The sequence below is a fragment of the Catharus ustulatus genome, chromosome 33, assembly GCF_009819885.2.
Source record: "Catharus ustulatus isolate bCatUst1 chromosome 33, bCatUst1.pri.v2, whole genome shotgun sequence".
In the NCBI taxonomy this organism is placed as follows: domain Eukaryota; kingdom Metazoa; phylum Chordata; class Aves; order Passeriformes; family Turdidae; genus Catharus; species Catharus ustulatus.
In genome coordinates, this window is record NC_046253.1 from 501626 (window position 1) to 523174 (window position 21549).

The window sequence follows — 21549 nt, forward strand, 5'->3', positions numbered from 1 at the left end:
GGGGGGGGTTTTGGGGGTCAGAGACAACAGTGACCTCGTCCAGCATGGACCTGGCCAACAGTGATGCACTCAAAATGGCCAAGGAGGTGGATCCTCAGGGTAATAAAGGGTTAATTAGGTGTTAATTGGGTTAATTAGGGTGTTAATTGGGGTTTTAATGGGGTTTAGGGGGGTTTTGGGGGGTCAGGGACAGAGGTGACCCCTGCAAATGTGGATCTGGCCAACAGTGATGCACTCAAAATGGCCAAGGAGGTGGATCCTCAGGGTAATAAAGGGTTAATTAGGTGTTAATTGGGTTAATTAGGGGTTAATTAGGGTGTTGATTGGGTTGATTGGGGTTTTAATGGGGTTTAGGGGGTTCAGGGACAGAGGTGACCCCTGCAAATGTGGACCTGGCCAACAGGGATGCACTCAAAATGGCCAAGGAGGTGGATCCCCAGGGTAATAAAGGGTTAATTAGCTGTTAATTGGGTTAATTAGGGTGTTAATTGGGGTTTTAATGGGATTTAATGGTATTAATTGGGATTTGGGGTCAAGGACAGCAGCCTGATCCTGGCTGTGACCCCTGCAAATGTGGATCTGGCCAACAGTGATGCACTGAAAATGGCCAAGGAGGTGGATCCCCAGGGTAGGAAGGGGTTAATTGGGTGTTAATTGAGTTAATTTAGGTGTTAATTGAGGTTTAGGGGGGTTTTGGGGGGTCAGGGACAGAGGTGACCCCTGCAAATGTGGACCTGGCCAACAGTGATGCACTCAAAATGGCCAAGGAGGTGGATCCTCAGGGTAGGAAAGGGTTAATTAGGTGTTAATTGGGTGTTAATTTGGTTAATTTGGGTATTAATTGGGATTTTAATGGGGTTTTGGGGGCTCAGGGACAGCAGTGACCCCTCTAAATGTGGATCTGGCCAACAGTGATGCACTCAAAATGGCCAAGGAGGTGGATCCTCAGGGTAATAAAGGGTTAATTAGGTGTTAATTGGGGTTTTAATTGGGTTAATTTGGGTTTTAATGGGGTTTAGGGGGGGGTTTGGGGGTCAGAGACAACAGTGACCTCGTCCAGCATGGACCTGGCCAACAGTGATGCACTCAAAATGGCCAAGGAGGTGGATCCTCAGGGTAATAAAGGGTTAATTAGGTGTTAATTGGGTGTTAATTGGGTTAATTAGGGTGTTGATTGGGTTAATTGGGGTTTTAATTGGGGTTTTAATGGGGTTTGAGGGGGTTTTAGGCCCAAGGAAGAGGATCCCAAGGTAAGGAAGTTGGGTTTTAATGTAAATCAAAATTAAAAAAAATAAAATAATCAAATTAATTAATTTAGATAATTTAAATAATTGTGGTTTTTTATAATTATTTTTTATTTTAGCATTTATATTTGCATTTATATTTATATTTATATTTATATTTATATTTATATTTATATTTATATTTATATTTATATTTATAATTCTGTTTGTATTTTTAATTCTATTTCTATTTCCATTGACATTAATGACCTTTAATTACTGAGTTAATTAATTAATGAATTAATTATTAATTAATTAATTAACCCCCCAGGGCTCAGGACCATCGGGGTCATCACCAAGCTGGACCTGATACTGAGTTAATGAATGAATGAATGAATTAATTAATGATTAATTAACCCCCCAGGGCTCAGGACTATCGGGGTCATCACCAAACTGGACCTGATACTGAATTAATTAATGAATGAATTAATTAATAATGATTAATTATCCCCCAGGGCTCAGGACCATCGGGGTCATCACCAAGCTGGACCTGATACTGAGTTAATTAATTAATGAATTAATTAATGATTAATTAACCCCCCCCAGGGCTCAGAACCAGGGATCATCACCAAGCTGGACCTGATACTGAGTTAATTAATGAATTAATGAATTAATTAATGATTAATTAACCCCCAGGGCTCTGAACCATCGGGGTCATCACCAAGCTGGACCTGATACTGAGTTAATCAATGAATGAATGAATTAATTAATGATTAATTAACCCCCCCCAGGGCTCAGGACCATCGGGGTCATCACCAAGCTGGACCTGATACTGAGTTAATTAATTAATGAATTAATTAATGATTAATTAACCCCCAGAGCTCAGAACCATTGAGGTCATCACCAAGCTGGACCTGATACTGAGTTAATTAATGAATGAATTAATTAATAATGATTAATTAACCCCCCAGGGCTCAGAACCAGGGATCATCAACAAGCTGGACCTGATACTGAGTTAATTAATGAATTAATTAATTAATAATGATTAATTAACCCCCCAGGGCTCAGGACCATCGGGGTCATCACCAAGCTGGAACTGATACTGAGTTAATTAATGAGTTAATTAATTAATAATTATTAATTAACCCCCAGGGCTCAGGACCATCGGGGTCATCACCAAGCTGGACCTGATACTGAGTTAATTAATGAATTAATTAATTAATGAATGATTAATTAACCCCCAGGGCTCAGAACCATCGGGGTGATCACCAAGCTGGACCTGATACTGAGTTCATTAATTAATTAATTAATTAATGATTAATTAACCCCCAGGGCTCAGGACCATCGGGGTCATCACCAAGCTGGACCTGATGGACGAGGGCACCGACGCCCGCGACGTGCTGGAGAACAAACTGCTGCCCCTGAGGAGAGGTGGGGACACCTGTGTGTCATTGTCACCTGTCTGTGTCACCTGTGTCACCTGGGTGTCCTCAGTGTCACCTGTGTGTCGTTAATGTCACCTGTGTCACACCTGGGTGTGATCCGTGTCACCTCAGAGAACAAACTGCTGCCTTTGAGGAGAGGTGGGGACACCTGTGTCATTAATGTCACCTGTGTCACCTCAGTGTCATCTGTGTCACCTCAGTGTCACCTCAGTGTCACCTGGGTCACCTCAGTGTCACCTGGGTGTCCTCAGTGTCACCTGTGTGTCATTAATGTCACCTGTGTCACACCTGGGTGTGATCTGTGTCACCTCAGAGAACAAACTGCTGCCCCTCAGGAGAGGTACCTGTGTCATTAATGTCACCTGGGTGTCATTGTCACCTGTCTGTGTCACCTGTCTGTGTCACCTGTGTCACCTGTGTCACCTGGGTGTCCTCTGTGTCACCTGGGTGTCCTCAGTGTCACCTGTGTGTCATTAATGTCACCTGTGTCACACCTGGGTGTGATCCGTGTCACCTCAGAGAACAAACTGCTGCCCCTGAGGAGAGGTGGGGACACCTGTGTGTCATTGTCACCTGTGTGTGTCACCTGTGTCACCTCAGTGTCACCTCAGTGTCACCTGGGTGTCCTCAGTGTCACCTGTGTGTCATTAATGTCACCTGTGTCACACCTGTGCATGATCCGTGTCACCTCAGAGAGCAAACTGCTGCCCCTCAGGAGAGGTACCTGTGTCATTAATGTCACCTGTGTGTCATTGTCACCTGTGTGTGTCACCTCAGTGTCACCTGGGTGTGATCTGTGTCACCTGTGTCACCTCAGTGCCACCTGTGTGTCATTAATGTCACCTGTGTCACACCTGGGTGTGATCCGTGTCACCTCAGAGAACAAACTGCTGCCTTTGAGGAGAGGTACCTGTGTCATTAATGTCACCTGGGTGTCACCTGTGTCACCTCAGTGTCACCTCAGTGTCATCTGTGTGTGATCTGTGTCACCTGTGTGTCATTAATGTCACCTGTGTCACACCCGGGTGTGATCCGTGTCACCTCAGAGAACAAACTGCTGCCCCTGAGGAGAGGTACCTGTGTCATTAATGTCACCTGTGTGTCACCTGTGTCACCTCAGTGTCACCTGGGTGTCCTCAGTGTCACCTGTGTGTGCTCTGTGTCACCTGTGTGTCATTAATGTCACCTGTGTCACACCTGGGTGTGATCTGTGTCACCTCAGAGAACAAACTGCTGCCTTTGAGGAGAGGTGGGGACATCTGTGTCATTAATGTCACCTCTGTGTGTCACCTGTGTCACCTCAGTGTCACCTGTGTGTCCCCAGGGTGTCCCCTGACCCTGTCCCTATGTCCCCAGGGTACATAGGAGTGGTGAACAGATCCCAAAAGGACATCGATGGCCGCAAGGACAGTGCCCAGTGTGTCCCCAGTGTGTCCCAGTGTGTCCCAGTGAATCCCAGTCAATCCCAGTGTGTCCCCAGTGTGTCCCAGTCAATCCCACTGTGTCCCCATGTCCCCTGACCCTGTCCCCATGTCCCCATGTCCCTTTAGGGTACATTGGAGTGGTGAACAGGTCCCAAAAGGACATCGACGGCCGCAAGGACAGAGCCCAGTGTGTCCCAGTGAATCCCAGTGAATCCCAGTCAATCCCAGTGTGTCCCAGTGAATCCCAGTGTGTCCCCATGTCCCCATGTCCCCAGTGTGTCCCTGACCCTGTCCCCATGTCCCCAGGGTACATTGGAGTGGTGAACAGGTCCCAAAAGGACATTGATGGCCGCAAGGACAGTGCCCAGTGTGTCACAGTGTGTCCCAGTCAATCCCAGTGTGTCCCAGTGTGTCCCAGTCAATCCCAGTCAATCCCAGTGTGTCCCAGTGAATCCCAGTGAATCCCTGATCCTGTCCCCATGTCCCCCCTGACCCTGTCCCCATGTCCCCATGTCCCCAGGGTACATAGGAGTGGTGAACAGGTCCCAGCAGGACATCGATGGCTGCAAGGACAGTGCCCAGTGTGTCCCAGTGTGTCCCAGTCAATCCCAGTCAATCACAGTGACTCCCAGTGTGTCCCCATGTCCCCATGTCCCCCCTGACCCTGTCTCCATGTCCCCATGTCCCCAGTGTGTCCCTGACCCTGTCCCCATGTCCCCAGGGTACATAGGAGTGGTGAACAGGTCCCAAAAGGACATCGACGGCCGCAAGGACAGTGCCCAGTGTGTCCCAGTCAATCCCAGTGTGTCCCAGTGTGTCCCAGTCAATCCCAGCAAATCCCAGTCAATCCCAGTGTGTCCCAGTCAATCCCAGTGTGTCCCAGGGTGTCCCCTGACCCTGTCCCCATGTCCCCATGTCCCCATGTCCCCCCTGACCCTGTCCCCATGTCCCCATGTCCCTTTAGGGTACATAGGAGTGGTGAACAGGTCCCAAAAGGACATCGACGGCCGCAAGGACAGTGCCCAGTGTGTCCCAGTGTGTCCCAGTCAATCCCAGTCAATCCCAGTGTGTCCCAGTGTGTCCCCATGTCCTCTCTGACCCTGTCCCCATGTCCCCATGTCCCCATGTCCCTTTAGGATACATTGGAGTGGTGAACAGGTCCCAAAAGGACATCGATGGCCGCAAGGACAGACCCCAGTGTGTCCCAGTGTGTCCCAGTGTGTCCCAGTCAATCCCAGTCAATCCCAGTCAATCCCAGTCAATCCCAGTCAATCCCAGTCAATCCCAGTGTGTCCCCATGTCCCCATGTCCCCAGTGTGTCCCTGACCCTGTCCCCATGTCCCCAGGGTACATTGGAGTGGTGAACAGGTCCCAAAAGGACATCGACGGCCGCAAGGACATCCGCGCGGCGCTGGCGGCCGAGCGCAAATTCTTCCTGTCCCACCCGGCTTACCGGCACATGGCCGAGCGCATGGGCACCCCCCACCTGCAGAGGGTCCTCAACCAGGTGAGACCCCCTCCCCAAACCCCCTCTGGATGTCCCCAGTGTCCCTCTGACGTCCCCCTGTCCCCGCAGCAACTCACCAACCACATCCGCGAGACGCTGCCGGCGCTGCGCAGCAAGCTGCAGAGCCAGCTGCTCTCCCTGGAGAAGGACGTGCAGGAGTACAAGAACTTCAGGCCTGACGACCCTGCCAGGAAAACCAAAGCTCTGCTGCAGTGGGTTCAGGGCCTGGGGGGCACTGGGGGTGTGGGGAAAAGCTCAAAACCTTGGGGGAAAAAGCTCAAACCTCAAGGGAAAACCTCAAAACCGTGAGGGAAAAGCTCAAAATCTTTGGGGAATATCTCAAATCTTGGGGGAAAAGCTCAAACCCTTGGGGAAAATCTGAAATCCTTGAGGGAGAAGCTCAAACCTTGAGGGAAAAGCTCAAAACCCCAAAATCTTGGGGGAACACCTCAGAATCTTGGGGGAAAAACTCAAAACCTGAAAACCTTTTGGGAAAAGCTCAAAACTTTGGGAGAAAACCTCAAACCTTTGGGAAAAAATTCAAACCTTGAGGGAAAAGCTCAAACCTTGAGGGAAAAGCTCAAAACCCCAAAATCTTGGGGGAAAAACTCAAAACCTTTGGGGAAAAGCTCAAACCTTGGGGGAAAAACTCAAAACCTTGAGGGAAAAGCTCAAACCTTGGGGAAAATCTGAAAACCTTTAGGGAGAAGCTCAAAACTTTGGGGGAAAAGCTCAAACCTTGAGGAAAAAGCTCAAAACCCCAAAATCTTGGGGGAAAACCTCCAGACCTTGGGGGAAAAGCTCAAGCTTTGGGGAAAAAGCTCAAACCTTGGGGGAAAACCCAGAAACCTTTAGGGAAAAGCTCAAACCTTGAGGGAAATCTGAAAACCTTGAGGGAAAAGCTCAAAACCCCAAAACCTTGGAGAAAAGCTCCCCTGGAAATGGTCCTGGGGGTGTGGGACAGGGCAGGGATGGAGAAAAGCTCAAACCTTGGGGGGAACCTCAAAACTTTGGGGGAAAAGCTCAAAACCTGGGGGGAAAAATCTTAAACCCTTGAGGATAAACCTCAAATCCTTGGGGGAAACCTCAAACCTTTGAGAAAAAATTCAAAACTTTGGGGAAAAGCTCAAAAGCTTTGGGGAAAACATCAAATCTTGGGGGATAAAACTCAAAACTTTTGGGAGAAAACCTCAAAACCTTGGGGGAAAATCTCAAAACTTAGGGGATAAACCTCAAAACTTTGGGGAAAAACTCAAACCTTGAGGGTCCCACACCTCAGCAAAATCGGGATTTTCCCTCTCCTGCCCCAGCTGGAGGAATTTTGGGATTTTTCTGATCCCATTTGGGATTTCCCCTCTCCCATTGGGATTTCCCCTCTCCCATTGGGATTTCCCCTCTCCCATTGGGATTTCCCCTCTCCCATTGGGATTTCCCCTCTCCCATTGGGATTTCCCCTCTCCCATTGGGATTTCTCTGATCCCATTGGGATTTCCCCTCTCTCCCATTTGGGATTTCTCTCATTTTCCCCCTTTCCCTGCCCAGGATGGTGCAGCAGTTCGGGGTGGATTTTGAGAAGCGCATCGAGGGCTCAGGGGACCAGGTTGACACCCTGGAGCTGTCGGGGGGCGCCCGAATCAACCGAATCTTCCACGAGAGGTTCCCCTTCGAGCTGGTCAAGGTGGGGTGAGCTGGGCTTGGGTGGGCTGAGCTTGGGTGAGCTGGGCTGGGCTGGGCTGGGCTGGGCTGGGTGAGCTGGGCTTGGGTGAGCTGGGCTGAGCTGGGCTTGGGTGAGCTGGGCTGGGCTGGGCTGGGCTGGGCTGGGCTGGGCTGGGTGAGCTGGGCTGGGCTGGGCTTGGGTGAGCTGGGCTTGGGTGAGCTGAGCTTGGGTGAGCTGGGCTTGGGTGAGCTGGGCTGAGCTGGGCTGGGCTGGGCTGGGCTGGGCTGGGCTTGGCTGGGCTGGGCTGGGCTGGGTGAGCTGGGCTGGGCTTGGGTGAGCTGGGCTGGGCTTGGGTGAGCTGGGCTTGGGTGAGCTGGGCTGGGCTGGGCTGGGCTGGGCTGGGCTTGGGTGAGCTGGGCTGGGCTGGGCTGGGCTGGGTGAGCTGGGCTGGGCTGGGCTGGGCTTGGGTGAGCTGGGCTTGGGTGAGCTGGGCTTGGGTGAGCTGGGCTGGGCTGGGCTTGGGTGAGCTGGGCTTGGGTGGGCTGGGCTGGGCTGGGCTGGGCTGGATTGGGCTGGGCTTGGGTGAGCTGAGCTTGGCTGGGCTGGGCTGGGCTGGGCTGGGCTTGGCTGGGCTGGGCTGGGCTGGGCTGGGCTGGGCTGGGCTTGGGTGAGCTGGGCTTGGGTGAGCTGGGCTTGGGTGGGCTGGGCTTGGGTGGGCTGGGCTTGGGTGAGCTGGGCTGGGCTGGGCTGGGCTGGGCTGGGCTGGGCTGGGCTGGGCTGGGCTTGGGTGAGCTGGGCTTGGGTGAGCTGAGCTTGGCTGGGCTGGGCTGGGCTTGGGTGAGCTGGGCTGGGCTGGGCTTGGGTGAGCTGGGCTTGGGTGAGCTGAGCTTGGCTGGGCTGGGCTGGGCTGGGCTGGTCAAGGTGGGGCTGGGCTGGGCTTGGGTGAGCTGGGCTTGGCTGGCTGAGCTGGGCTGGGTGAGCTGGGCTGGGCTGGGCTTGGCTGGGCTGAGCTGGGCTTGGGTGAGCTGGGCTGGGTGAGCTGGGCTGGGCTTGGCTGGGCTGGGCTGGTCAAGGTGGGGCTGGGCTGGGCTTGGGTGAGCTGGGCTTGGGTGAGCTGGGCTGGGCTGGGCTGGGTGAGCTGGGCTGGGCTGGGCTGGGCTGGGCTGGGCTGGGCTGGGCTGGGCTGGGCTGGGCTTGGGTGAGCTGAGCTTGGCTGGGCTGGGCTGGGTTGGGCTTGGCTGGGCTGGTCAAGGTGGGGCTGGGCTGGGCTCATTCCCAAAGCCCAGATCCTCAATCCCAAACCCTCAATCCCAAATCCTCAATCCCAAACCCTCAATCCCTATCCACAATCCCCAATCCTCATTCCCAAATCCCAAACCCTCAATCCCAAACCCTCATTCCCCATTCCCTAATCCCAAATTCTGATCCCCAAATCCTGATTCCTCATTCCCAAATCCCAAATCCTCATTTCCAAATCCCAAATCCTCATTTCCAAATCCCAAATCCTGATTAGCAAATCCCAAACCCTCATTCCCAAATCCTCAATCCCAAATCCACATTCCCAAATCCTCATTCCCCATTCCCAAATCCTGATTCCTCATTCCTCATTTCCAAATCCCAAACCCTCATTCCCAAATCCACATTCCCAAATCCTCAATCCCAAATCCACATTCCCAAATCCTCATTCCTCATTCCCAAATCCTGATTCCTGATTCCCCATTCCCAAATCCTCATTTCCAGATCCCAAATCCTGATTCCCAAATCCTCATTCCTGATTCCTGATTCTTCATTCCCAAATCCTGATCTGTGATTCCCCAATTCCCCATTCCTCAATTCCCAATCCCAATCCCCAATCCCATTTCCCAATTCCATTCCCAGTTCTCAATTCCATTTCCAAATCCCAAATCCTCATTCCTGATTCCTAATTCCTCATTCCCAAATCCTGATCTGTGATTCCCCAATTCCCAGTCCCAATTCCCAGTCCCAATTCCCAATCCCATTCCCCAATCCCATTCCCAGTTCCCAATCCGCAATTGCCAATCCCAAACCCTCATTCCCCATTCCCAAACCCTCATTCCCCATTCCCAAACCCTCATTCCTCATTCCCCAAATCCCAAATCCTGATTCCCCAGTCCCAAATCCTGATTCCCCAATCCCTCTCCCTGCAGATGGAGTTTGATGAGAAGGATTTGAGGCGGGAGATCAGCTACGCCATCAAGAACATCCACGGGGTGAGGTCAGTACTGCCCTAAATACTGCCCAAAATCCCAAATCTTGCCCCAAATCCCAGATCCCAGATCCTGCCCCAAATCCCAAATCCTGACCCAAATCCTGCCCCAAATCCTGCCCCAGGGAACTCACTCAAACTCCAAATCCAGCCACAAATCCCAAATCCTGCCCCAACTCCCAAATCCTGCCCCAAATCCTGCCCCAGGGAACTCACACAAACCCCAAATCCTGCCCCAAATCCCAAATCCTGCCCCAACCCCAAATCCTGCCCCAAATCCTGCCAGTCCAAAATCCTACCCTAAATCCCAAATCCTACCCTAAATCCCAAATCCTGCCCCAACTCCCAAATCCTGCCCCAAATCCTGCCCCAGGGAACTCACACAAACCCCAAATCCAGCCACAAATCCCAAACCCTGCATGAGGGAACTCACACAATTCCAAATCCTGCCCCAAATCCCAAATCCTGCTCAAACCCCAAATCCTGCCCCAAATCCTGCCCCAAATCCTGCCCTAAATCCCAAACCCTGCCCAAAATCCCAAATCCTGCCCCAACCCCAAATCCTGCCCAAACCCCAAACCCTGCCCCAAATCCTGCCCCAGGGAACTCACACAATCCTAAATCCTGCCCCAAATCCCAAGTCCTGCCCCAGGGAACTCACACAAACCCCAAATCCTGCTCCAGGGAACTCACACAAACCCCAAATCCAGCCACAAATCCCAAACCCTGCCCAAAATCCTGCCCCAAATCCCGCCTGAACCCCAAATCCTGCCCCAACCCCAAACCCTTCCCCAACCCCAAATCCTGCTCAAACCCCAAATCCTGCCCTGAATCCTGCCCCAATCCCAAATCCAGCCACAAATCCCAAATCCTGCCCAAAATCCTGCCCTAAATCCTGCCCCAACCCCAAATCCTGACCCCACATCCCAAATCCCACCCCCTGACCCCAATCCCTGACCCCATTTCCCCCCAAATCCCAATCCCTGACCCCATATTCCAATCCCACATCCTAAATCCCATATCCTGACCCCATATCCCCCCCCAATCCCATATCCTGACCCCAATCCCTGACCCCATATCCCAAATCCCACATTCCCAATCCCACACCCTGACCCCAATCCCTGACCCGAATCCCTGACCCCACACCCCATTCCCTCACCCCAATCCCCCTCCTGATCCCCCTCCTGACCCCATACCCCAAATCCCAATTCCTGACCCCACTCCCTGACCCCACACCCCAATCCCTGACCCCATTCCCTGACCCCAATCCCACCCCCTGACCCCATATCCCAAATCCCACCCCCTGACCCCAATCCCTGACCCCACTCCTGACCCCATATCCCAAATCCCACATCCCCAATCCCATACCCTGACCCCAAATCCCAATCCCATTCCCTGACCCCATATCCCAAATCCTGCCCCAACCCCAATCCCTGCCCCAATCCCTGACTCCATATCCCAAATCCCACATCCCACATCCCCAATCCCTGACCCCACTCCTGTCCCCACACCCCAATCCCACCCCCTGACCCCACTCCAATCCCTGACCCCACACCCCAGTCCCACTCCTGACCCCACTCCTGACCCCAATCCCACCCCCTGTTCCCCCTCCTGACCCCATATCCCAAATCCCACATTCCCAATCCCACCCCCTGACCCCAATCCCTGACCCCATATCCCCAATCCCACATCCCCTGTCTCCACTCCCTGTCCCCATTTCCCCCCAAATCCCAATCCCTGACCCCAATCCCTGACCCCATATCCCAAATCCAATATCCCAAATCCCAATCCCTGACCCCACACCCCAATCCCATATCCCAACCCAAATCCCTGACCCCACTCCTGACCCCAATCCCTGACCCCACCCCCTGATCCCCCTCCTGACCCCATATCCCAAATCCCAATCCCAAATCCCACTCCCTGACCCCAAATCCCCCCCCCAGGACCGGTCTGTTCACCCCTGACCTGGCGTTCGAGGCCATTGTGAAGAAGCAGGTGGTGAAACTCAAAGAGCCCTGCCTGAAATGTGTGGATCTGGTGATCCAGGAGCTGATCAACACCGTGCGCCAGTGCACCAGCAAGGTACAAACCAGTATAAACCAGTATGAACCAGTATAGACCAGTATAAACCAGTATTAACCAGTACAAACCAGTATAAACATGTATAGACCAGTATAAACCAGTAACACCAGTACAGGACCTGGTGATCCAGGAGCTGATCAACACCGTGCGCCAGTGCACCAGCAAGGTACCCACCAGTACAAACCAGTACAAACCAGTACAAACCAGTACAAACCAGTATGAACCAGTACAGACCAGTACAAACCAGTAAAAACCAGTATGAACACATATAGACCAGTATAGACCAGTAACACCAGTACAGGACCTGGTGATCCAGGAGCTGATCAACACCGTGCGCCAGTGCACCAGCAAGGTACCCACCAGTATGAACCAGTATAAACCAGTATGAACCAGTATAGACCAGTACAAACCAGTATAAATCAGTATAAACACATATAGACCAGTATAGACCAGTAACACACCAGTAACACCAGTACAGGTGATCCAGGAGCTGATCAACACCGTGCACCAGTGCACCAGCAAGGTACCGACCAGTATGAACCAGTATGAACCAGTATAGACCAGTATAGACCAGTATAAACACATATAGACCAGTAACACACCAGTAACACACCAGTAACACCAGTAAGGCACTGGTGAACCCAGTAAAACCAGTAGCAGGGACTGTTCCAGGGCAGGAAACTGGGGGGTTTTGGGGTTTGGTTTTTTTGGGTTTTTTTTTTTGGTTTTTTGGATTTTTTGGGGTGGTTTTGCGGTTTTGGAGTTTTTAGGATTTTGGATTTTTAAGGGTTTTGAGCTGGTTTTCTGTTTTTAGGATTTTTTTTGGGTGTTTTCTGATTTTTGGGGTGGTTTTCTGGTTTTTAGGTGTTTTTAGATTTTTGGGCTGATTTCAGGTTTTTGGGCTGTTTTGGGGATTTTTTTGTGCTGTTTTTGGGATTTTTTTTGTTTGTTTTTGGGGTTTTTGGGGCTGGTTTTGGGCTGGTTTTGGTTTTTTGGGTGTTTTGGGTTTTTTAGGGATGTTTTTGGGGCTCTTTTTGTGCTGGTTTTGGGCTGGTTTTAGATTTTTGGGCTATTTTTGGCTGGTTTTTTGGGTTTTGGAGTTTTTTGGGCTGTTTTTGGACTGTTTTGGGGCTGGTTTTGGGCTGTTTTTGGTTTTTTGGGTGTTTTGGGTTTTTTAGGGATGTTTTTGGGGCTGTTTTTGTGCTGGTTTTGGGCTGGTTTTAGATTTTGGGGCTGTTTTGGGGGGTTTTTTTGGGTTTTTGGGCTGGCTTTGGGTTTTTTAGGAGTGGTTTTGGGCTGGTTTTGGAGGTTTTTTTTTGTTTTTGGGCTGGTTTTGGAGTGGTTTTTTTTGTTTTTGGGCTGTTTTCGGGTTTTTTTGTGCTGTTTTTGGGGCTGTTTTGGGGATTTTTTTGGTTTTTGGGCTGGTTTTGGGGCTGTTTTGGGGATTTTTTTGGTTTTTGGGCTGGTTTTGGGCTGTTTTTGGGGCTGTTTTTGTGCTGTTTTGGGTGTTTTGGGTTTTTTTTGGTCTGTTTTTGGTTTTTTTGTGTCTCCTGTCCCACCCCAGCCCCTCTCCCCGGCTCTCCCCTCTGTTCCAGCTCGGCTCCTACCCCCGGCTGCGCGAGGAGACCGAGCGCATCGTGACCACGCACATCCGCGAGCGGGAGGGCAAGACCAAGGACCAGGTGAGCCCTGAGCCGGGCCTAAACCGGGCCTGAACCAGGCTTAAACCATTCCTGAACCGGGCTTAAACTATTCCTGAACTGGGCCTGAACCAACCCTGAGCTGGGCCTGAACCGGGCCTGAATCAGACTTAAACCATTCCTGAACCGGGCCTGAACCTGGCCTAGACCAGGCTTAAATCATTGCTGAGCCAGGCCTGAACTGGGCCTGAACCAGGCCTGAAGTGGGCCTGAACTGGGCTTGAACTGGGCTTGAACCAGGCCTGAGCGAGGCCTGAACTGGGCCTGAACTGAGCCTGAACTGAGCCTGAACTGGGCTTAAACCAGCCCTGAACCAGGCCTGAACCAACCCTGAGCTGGGCCTGAACCAGGCCTGAACCAGGCTTAAATCATTCCTGAACCAGGCCTGAACCCGGCCTAGATCAGGCTTAAACCATTGCTGAGCCAGGCCTGAAGTGGGCCTGAACTGGGCTTGAACTGGGCTTGAACCAGGCCTGAGCGAGGCCTGAACTGGGCCTGAGCGAGGCCTGAACCGGGCCTGAACTGGGCCTGAACCGGGCCTGAACCGAGCCTGAACTGGGCCTGAACTGGGCTTGAACGAGGCCTGAACTGGGCCTGAACTGGGCCTGAGCGAGGCCTGAACCGGGCCTGAACCAGGCCTGAACCAGGCCTGAACCGGGCCTGAACTGGGCCTGAGCTGGGCCTGAACTGGGCCTGAACTGGGCTTGAACTGGGCCTGAACTGGGCCTGAACCAGGCCTGAACCGGGGCTGAACGAGGCCTGAACCAGGCTTGAACCATCCCTGAACTGGGCCTGAACCGAGCCTGAGCTGGGCCTGAGCTGGGCCTGAGCTGGGCCTGAACTGGGCCTGAACCGGGCCTGAACCGAGCCTGAACTGGGCTTGAACTGGGCTTGAACGAGGCCTGAACTGGGCCTGAGCGAGGCCTGAACTGGGCCTGAACTGGGCTTGAACCAGGCCTGAACTGGGCCTGAATTTGGCCTGAACTGGGCCTGAACCAGGCCTGAAACCATGCTAAACCACCTCTAAACCAACCCTAAACAAACCCTAAACCGTAGACTGGGTGGGCCCTAAACCAGGCCTAAACCAAGGATCAGGTGAGCCCCAAACCAGGCCCAAACCAGGCCTAAACCAGGCCTAAGCTGAGCCTGAACCAGCCCCGTCCCTGCCCAGATCCTGCTGCTGATCGACATCGAGCTCTCGTACATCAACACCAACCACGAGGGATTTCATCGGCTTCGCCAAGTGAGTGCGGCCTGGGGGGCAGTGCAAACTGGGAGGGGACCAGTTCAAACTGGGGGGATTCCAGTTCAAACTGGGAGGGGACCAGTTCAAACTGGGGGGATTCCAGTTCCCTAAACTGGGGGGGAATCCCAGTTCCCCAGACTGGGGGAGTCCAGTGCCCAAACTGGGGGGGTTCCAGTTCCAAACTGGGGGGGATCCATCCCCAAATTCATCCCCCAAATTCATTCCAAACTGGGAGGGGTTCCAGTTCCCACATCCCAAACTGGGGGGATCCCAGTTCCAAACGGGGGATCCCAGTTCCAAACTGGGGGGATTTGGGCTGGATTTGGGATGGATTTGGGATTAATTTTGGGGGTGGATTTGGGGTGAATTTTGGATTAATTTTGGGGTGGATTTGAGATGAATTTGGGGTGAATTTTGGGGTGGATTTGGGGTGAATTTTGGGGTGAATTTGAGATAAATTTTGGATGAATTTTGGGGTGAATTTGGGATGAATTTTGGGATGAATTTGAGATAAATTTTAGATTAATTTTGGGGTGAATTTGGGGTGAATTTGGTCCAGGAACCCCCTGGAGCTCCCCGTGCCCCTCCCCTCCTCTCTCCCAGGACATTCCTGGGGTTTTCCCAGCCCCAAACCTTTGGGAAGTTCCCAAACTCCAGGTCAGGTGTCCCTGAACCCTTCAGCTCCTCCTCCCCACCCTGGGTTGTTTTTTCTCTCTTCCCCTTTTTATTTCCTCTTTTCCCTTTTTCTCTTTTCCCTTTTTCTCTCTTCCCCTTTTTTTCCCTTTCCCCTTTTTCTCTCCTCCCCCTTTTTTTTTCTCTCCCTTTTTTCTCTCTCCTTTTTTTCCCTCTCTTTCCTTTTTTTTCCCTTCCTCCCTTTTTATTTTCTCTCCCTTTTTTCCTCTTTCCTTTTTTTTTCTCTGCCTTTTTTTCTCTGCCTTTTTTCTCTCTCCTTTTTTCTCTCTTCCTTTTTCTCTCCTTCCTGTTTTTTCTCTCCCTTTTTCCTCTCCCTTTTTTTTTCTCTCCCTTTTTTCTCTCTACTTTTTTTTCCTCTCTTTCCCTTTTTTCTCTCCTCCCTTTTTATTTTCTCTCCTTTTTTTCTCTCCATTTTTTTTCTCTCCCTTTTTTTTTTCTCTCCCTTTTTTCTCTCTCCTTTTTTTTCTCTCGTTCCCTTTTTCTGCTTCCTCCCTTTTTATTTTCTCTCCTTTTTTCTCTCCATTTTTTCTTTCCCTTTTTTTTCTCTCCCTTTTTTTCTCTGCCTTTTTTTCTTTATCCTTTTTTTTCTCTCTCTCCCTTTATTTTTTCTCCCCTTTTTTTTCCTCTTTCCCTTTTTTCTGTCTTTCCTTTTTTTCTCTTTTCCCTTTTTTCTTTCTCTCCCTTTTTCTCTCCTCCCTTTTTATTTTCTCTCCCTTTTTTTCTCTCTCCTATTTTTTTCCTCTTTCCCTTTTTTCTCTCCCTTTTTTTTTCTTTCTCTCCCATTTTTTCCTCTTTCCCTTTTTCTCTCCCTTTTTTTTTTTCTTTCTCTCCCATTTTTTTCCTCTTTCCTTTTTTTCCTCTCCCTTTTTTTTCTCTCTCTCCCTTTTTATTTTCTCTCTCTTTTTTTTTCTCTCCCTTTTTTTTTCTCTTCCCTTTTTTTTCTCTCCCTTTTTTTTCTCTCTCTCCCTTTATTTTCTCTCTCTTTTTTTTCTCTCCTTTTCTCTCTCCTGTCTGTCCCGGCCCCGCTCTGGATCCGTCACCTCTGTCCCATCCTGTCCTGTCCTGTCCTGTCCTGCCCTGTCCCAGCTGTTTCACTGAGCAGCACGTGGCCAGCGCGGCCCCCGGGTGGGTACTGGGGAAACTGGGACAACTGGGGGAACTGGGACAGCTGGGACAGCTGGGGGAACTGGGGGAACTGGGAGAACTGGGGGAACTGGGAGAGCTGGGACAGCTGGGGGAACTGGGGGATGAGAACTGGGAGAGCTGGGAGATGGGAACTGGAGAGCTGGGAGATGGGAACTGGGAGAGCTGGGAGATGGGAACTGGGAGAGCTGGGAGATGGGAAACTGGGAGAGCTGGGAGAGCTGGGAGATGGGAACTGGGACAGCTGGAGGAACTGGGGGGAACTGGGAGAACTGGGGGAACTGGGGGAACTGGGAGATGGAAACTGGGAGATGGGAACTGGGAGAACTGGGGAACTGGACAACTGGGAGAACTGGGGGAACTGGGACAGCTGGGGGAACTGGGAGAACTGGGAGAACTGGGAGATGGGAACTGGGAGATGGGAACTGGGAGAACTGGGAAGATTCCTGCTCGGGGCTGGGATCTGGGAATTTCTCCTCTGGCTCTGGGATCCTGGAGCTTCTCCTGGTTGGGATCAGGGTTATTTCCCCTCCCAGTTCTCCCAGTTCTCCCAGTTCTCCCAGTTCCCCTATGCCCAGGGATCCTGGAGTTTGCCCCCCAAACCCAAATCCCCAAATCCAATCCCCAAGCAAATCCCAAATCAAATCCCAAATCCCCAAATCCCAATTTCCCCAAATCCCCAAATAAAATCCTCAAATCAAATCCCAAATAAAATTCCCAAATCAAATTCCCAAATCAAATCCCAAATATAATCCCCAATCCAATCCCAAATCCCAAATCCAATCCCAAATCCCAATCCAATCCCAAATCAAATCCCAAATAAAATCCCCAAATCCAATCCCAAATCCAATCCCAAATCCCCAAATCAAATCCCAAATCCCAAATCCCAATTTCCCCAAATCCCCAAATAAAATCCTCAAATCAAATCCCCAAATCCCAAATCCAATCCCAAATAAAATCCCCAAATCCCAAATCCAATCCCAAATCCCCAATCCTTCCTTTCTCTCCTCTCTCTGTTTTGTTTCCCTGTCCCAGTGCTCAGCAGAGGAACACCCAGGCCAACAAGAAGAGAGCGATCCCCAACCAGGTAGGGCCGGAATTCCTGATCCTAAATGGGATCCCTGAGGGAATTCCTGATCCCAAATGGGATCCCTGAGGGAATTCCTGATCCTAAATGGGATTCCTGATCCTAAATGGGATTCCTGATCCTAAATGGGATCCCTGATGGGATTCCTGATCCTTGTTGGGATTCCTGATGGAATTCCTGATCCCAAATGGGATTCCTGATCCTAAATGGGATTCCTGAGGGAATTCCTGATCCCAAATGGGATTCCTGATCCCAAATGGGATTCCTGATCCCAAATGGGATTCCTGAGGGAATTCCTGATCCCCAATGGGATTCCTGATCCTAAATGGGATTCCTGATCCTAAATGGGATCCCTGATCCCTGAGAGAATTCAATTCCTGATCCCTGAGGGAATTCCTGATCCTAAATGGGATTCCTGATGGAATTCCTGATCCTTGTTGGGATTCCTGATGGAATTCCTGATCCTAAATGGGATTCCTGATCCTAAATGGGATTCCTGATCCCAAATGGGATTCCTGAGGGAATTCCTGATCCCAAATGGGATCCCTGAGGGAATTCCTGATCCCAAATGGGATTCCTGATCCCAAATGGGATCCCTGAGGGAATTCCTGATCCTAAATGGGATTCCTGATTCTTTATGGGATTCCTGATCCCAAATGGGATTCCTGATCCTAAATGGGATCCCTGAGGGAATTCCTGATCCCAAATGGGATTCCTGATCCTAAATGGGATTCCTGAGGGAATTCCTGATCCTAAATGGGATTCCTGAGGGAATTCCTGATCCTAAATGGGATCCCTGATGGAATTCCTGATCCTAAATGGGATTCCTGATGGGATTCCTGATCCTAAATGGGATTCCTGAGGGAATTCCTGATCCTAAATGGGATTCCTGATGGAATTCCTGATCCCAAATGGGATTCCTGATCCTAAATGGGATTCCTGATCCCTGAGAGAATTCAATTCCTGATCCCTGAGAGAATTCCTGATTCCTGGTGGGATTCAATTCCTGATCCTTTTTGGAATTCCTGATCCTTTATGGAATTCAATTCCTGATCCCTGAGAGAATTCCTGATCACAGTTGGAATTCCTGATCCTTTTTTGGATTCCTGATTATTTTTGGAATTCCTGACCCTTTTTGGGATTCCTGATCCCTGAGGGAATTCAATTTCTGATCCTAAATGGGATTCCTGATCCCCAATGGAATTCCTGATCCTTTTTGGGATTCCTGATCCTTTATGGGATTCCTGATTCTTTTTGGAATTCCTGATCCCCTATGGAATTCAATTTCTGATTCCTGGTGGGATTCAATTCCTGATCCTTTATGGGATTCAATTCCTGATTCTTGGTGGGATTCAATTCTTGATCCCAGCTGGAATTCCTGATCCTTTATGGAATTCAATTCTTGATCCTTTATGAAATTCCTGATTCTTTTTTGAAATTCCTGATCCCCAATGGAATTCCTGCTGGAATTCCTAATCCCTGATGAAATTCAATTCCTGATTCTTTATGGGATTCCTGATCCCCTGAGAGAATTTCTGGTCCTTTATGGAATTCCTGATGGAATTCCTGATTATTTTTGGAATTCCTGCTCCCACTCCAAGCTCTCAGAACGGGATCCAAGCCCAAATTTTGGCAACCAAACCCATCCAGGAAATGGAAAATTCCCAAACCCACCCCAGGAAATGGAAAATTTGGGATTTTTGAGAGCAGAATTCCAAAACCCATCCCAGGAAATGGAAAATTTGGGATTTTAGGATCAGAATTCCCAAACCCCCATCCCAGGAAATGGAAAATTTGGGATTTTTGGGAGCAGAATTCCCAAACCCCCACACCAGGAAATGGAAAATTTGGGATTTTTGGGAGTAGAATTCCCAAACCCCATCCCAGGGGATGGAAAATTTGGGATTTTTAGGATCAGAATTCCCAACCCCACCCCAGGAAATGGAAAATTTGGGATTTAGGGGATCAGAATTCCAACCCCTGCAGGATTGGGACCATCCAGCTCTGGGATTTTGGGGCTGGGAGGGTCCCAGGCTCTGCCCCTCCCCCCTGGCTGCCCTGCAGGATTCATTAATGGAATGAGAATTAATTAATGGAATGATCATTAATTGCATGTAACAGGTTTTCTGCTTTTTTCCTCTTTTATTTTGAATTTTTTTTTGTGCTTTTCCTGCTCTCTGTTACTTGCTTCCCTGTCCCATTTCCCTCTTCCTGCTTTTTATTTTATTTATTTTTATTTTATTTTATTTTATTTAATTTTATTTTTTTTTTTTCGTTTATTTTATTTACTTTATTTATTTTATTTATTTTATTTTATTTTATTTTATTTTTTTAATTTTGTTTATTTCCTTTTATTTTACTTTATTTTGTTTTAGTTTATTTATTTTTGCTTTATTTTATTTTAATTTTTGTTTTATTTTTATTTTTTATTTTATTTTATTTTATTATTTTTATTTATTTTTTATTTTAATTTTAATTTTATTTTATTTTATTTTGCTTCATTTTATTTTATTTTATTTTATTTTTGTTTATTTTATTTTATTTTGTTTTGTTTTATTTTATTTATTTTATTTTATTTTATTTTTAATTTTATTTATTTTATTTTTTTATTTTGTTTTGTTTATTTTATTTCTTATTTTATTTTATTTTATTTTATTTTATTTTATTTTACTTTATTTTATTTTTACTTTATTTTATTTTATTTTATCTTTAGTTTATTTTATTTTATTTTTATTTTTGTTTTATTTTATTTCATTTTTTATTCTATTTTATTTTATTTTTGTTTTATTTTATTTTTATTTAATTTTAATTTTAATTTAATTTTAATTTTATTTTATTTTTTAATTTTATTTTTTCAAATTTTATTTTATTATTTTTATTTTATTTTATCTTTTCCCCTCAATTTGCACAGGGGGAGATCCTGGTAAGTACAACGGGGTGGGAAAATTTTGGGACAGCACCTGGCCCAAATTCCCCCAAAAAAAACCCCAAAAAAATCCCCAAAAAAATCCCAAAATCACCCAGGAGGGAGGAGACAGTGGGGGAAGGGGGGGAGGAAATTCCCAAAAAAAATTCTGGATTGGGATTTGTCCCTCTGGGGGGACTTTGGGGAGTTTCTGGGAGTTTTTTACTCCCCCAAAATTCAAATTTTTATGGGGATTTTAATGGGATGGGAACCAAAAATTCCTCCCCCAGAGCTCCTCCCTGCTGGGCCAGGGAATCCCAGAAATCCCAGTTTGGGAATTCCAGAAATTCCAGTTTGGGAACCCCAAAAATTCCAGTTTGGGAACCCCAAAAATTCCCAGTTTGGGAATCCCAGAAATTCCCAGTTTGGGAACCCCAAAAATTCCCAGTTTGGGATCTGGGGAATCCCAGAAATCCCAGTTGGGAACCCCAGAAATCCCAGTTTGGGATTTCCAGAAATTCCCAGTTTGGGGAACCCCAAAAATCCCAGTTTGGGAACCCCAGAAATTCCCAGTTTGGGATCTGGGAACCCCAGAAATTCCCAGTTTGGGATCTGGGAAATCCCAGTTTGGGAATCCCAGAAATTCCAGTTTGGGATCTGGGAACCCCAGAAATTCCAGTTTGGGGAACCCAGAAATCCCAGTTTGGGAACCCCAGAAATCCCAGTTTGGGAATCCCAGAAATTCCCAGTTTGGGAACCCCAAGAAATTCCAGTTTGGGATCTGGGAAATCCCAGTTTGGGAATCCCAGAAATCCAGTTTGGGAACTCCAGAAATTCCCAGTTTGGGATCTGGGAAATCCCAGTTTGGGAACCCCAGAAATTCCAGTTTGGGATCTGGAAATCCCAGTTTGGGATTTGGGAATCCCAAAAATTCCCAGTTTGGGAATCCCAGAAATTCCAGTTTGGGAATCCAGAAATCCCAGTTTGGGAATCCCAGAAATTCCAGTTTGGGATCTGGGAAATCCCAGTTTGGGATCTGGGAACCCAGAAATTCCCAGTTTGGGAACCCCAGAAATCCCAGTTTGGGATCTGGGAAATCCCAGTTTGGGAACCCCCAAAAATTCCCAGTTTGGGAACCCAGAAATTCCAGTTTGGGATCTGGGGAATCCCAGTTTTGGGAATCCCAGAAATTTCCAGTTTGGGAAACCCC

General features: G+C 48.9%; 1 protein-coding gene across 1 annotated transcript in view; it reads left to right on the forward strand.

The window, feature by feature from the left end:
* DNM2 (dynamin 2) overlaps positions 1-21549 on the forward strand; it is a 56053-nt gene that overhangs the window by 18037 nt on the left and 16467 nt on the right. The window contains 11 exon segments of the mRNA XM_033083805.2: positions 2556-2654; positions 5439-5599; positions 5669-5811; positions 7142-7277; positions 9425-9492; positions 11427-11565; positions 13161-13247; positions 14437-14487; positions 14489-14508; positions 17383-17434; positions 20346-20357. Of these exon segments, the coding sequence (XP_032939696.1) occupies positions 2556-2654; positions 5439-5599; positions 5669-5811; positions 7142-7277; positions 9425-9492; positions 11427-11565; positions 13161-13247; positions 14437-14487; positions 14489-14508; positions 17383-17434; positions 20346-20357 (968 nt within the window).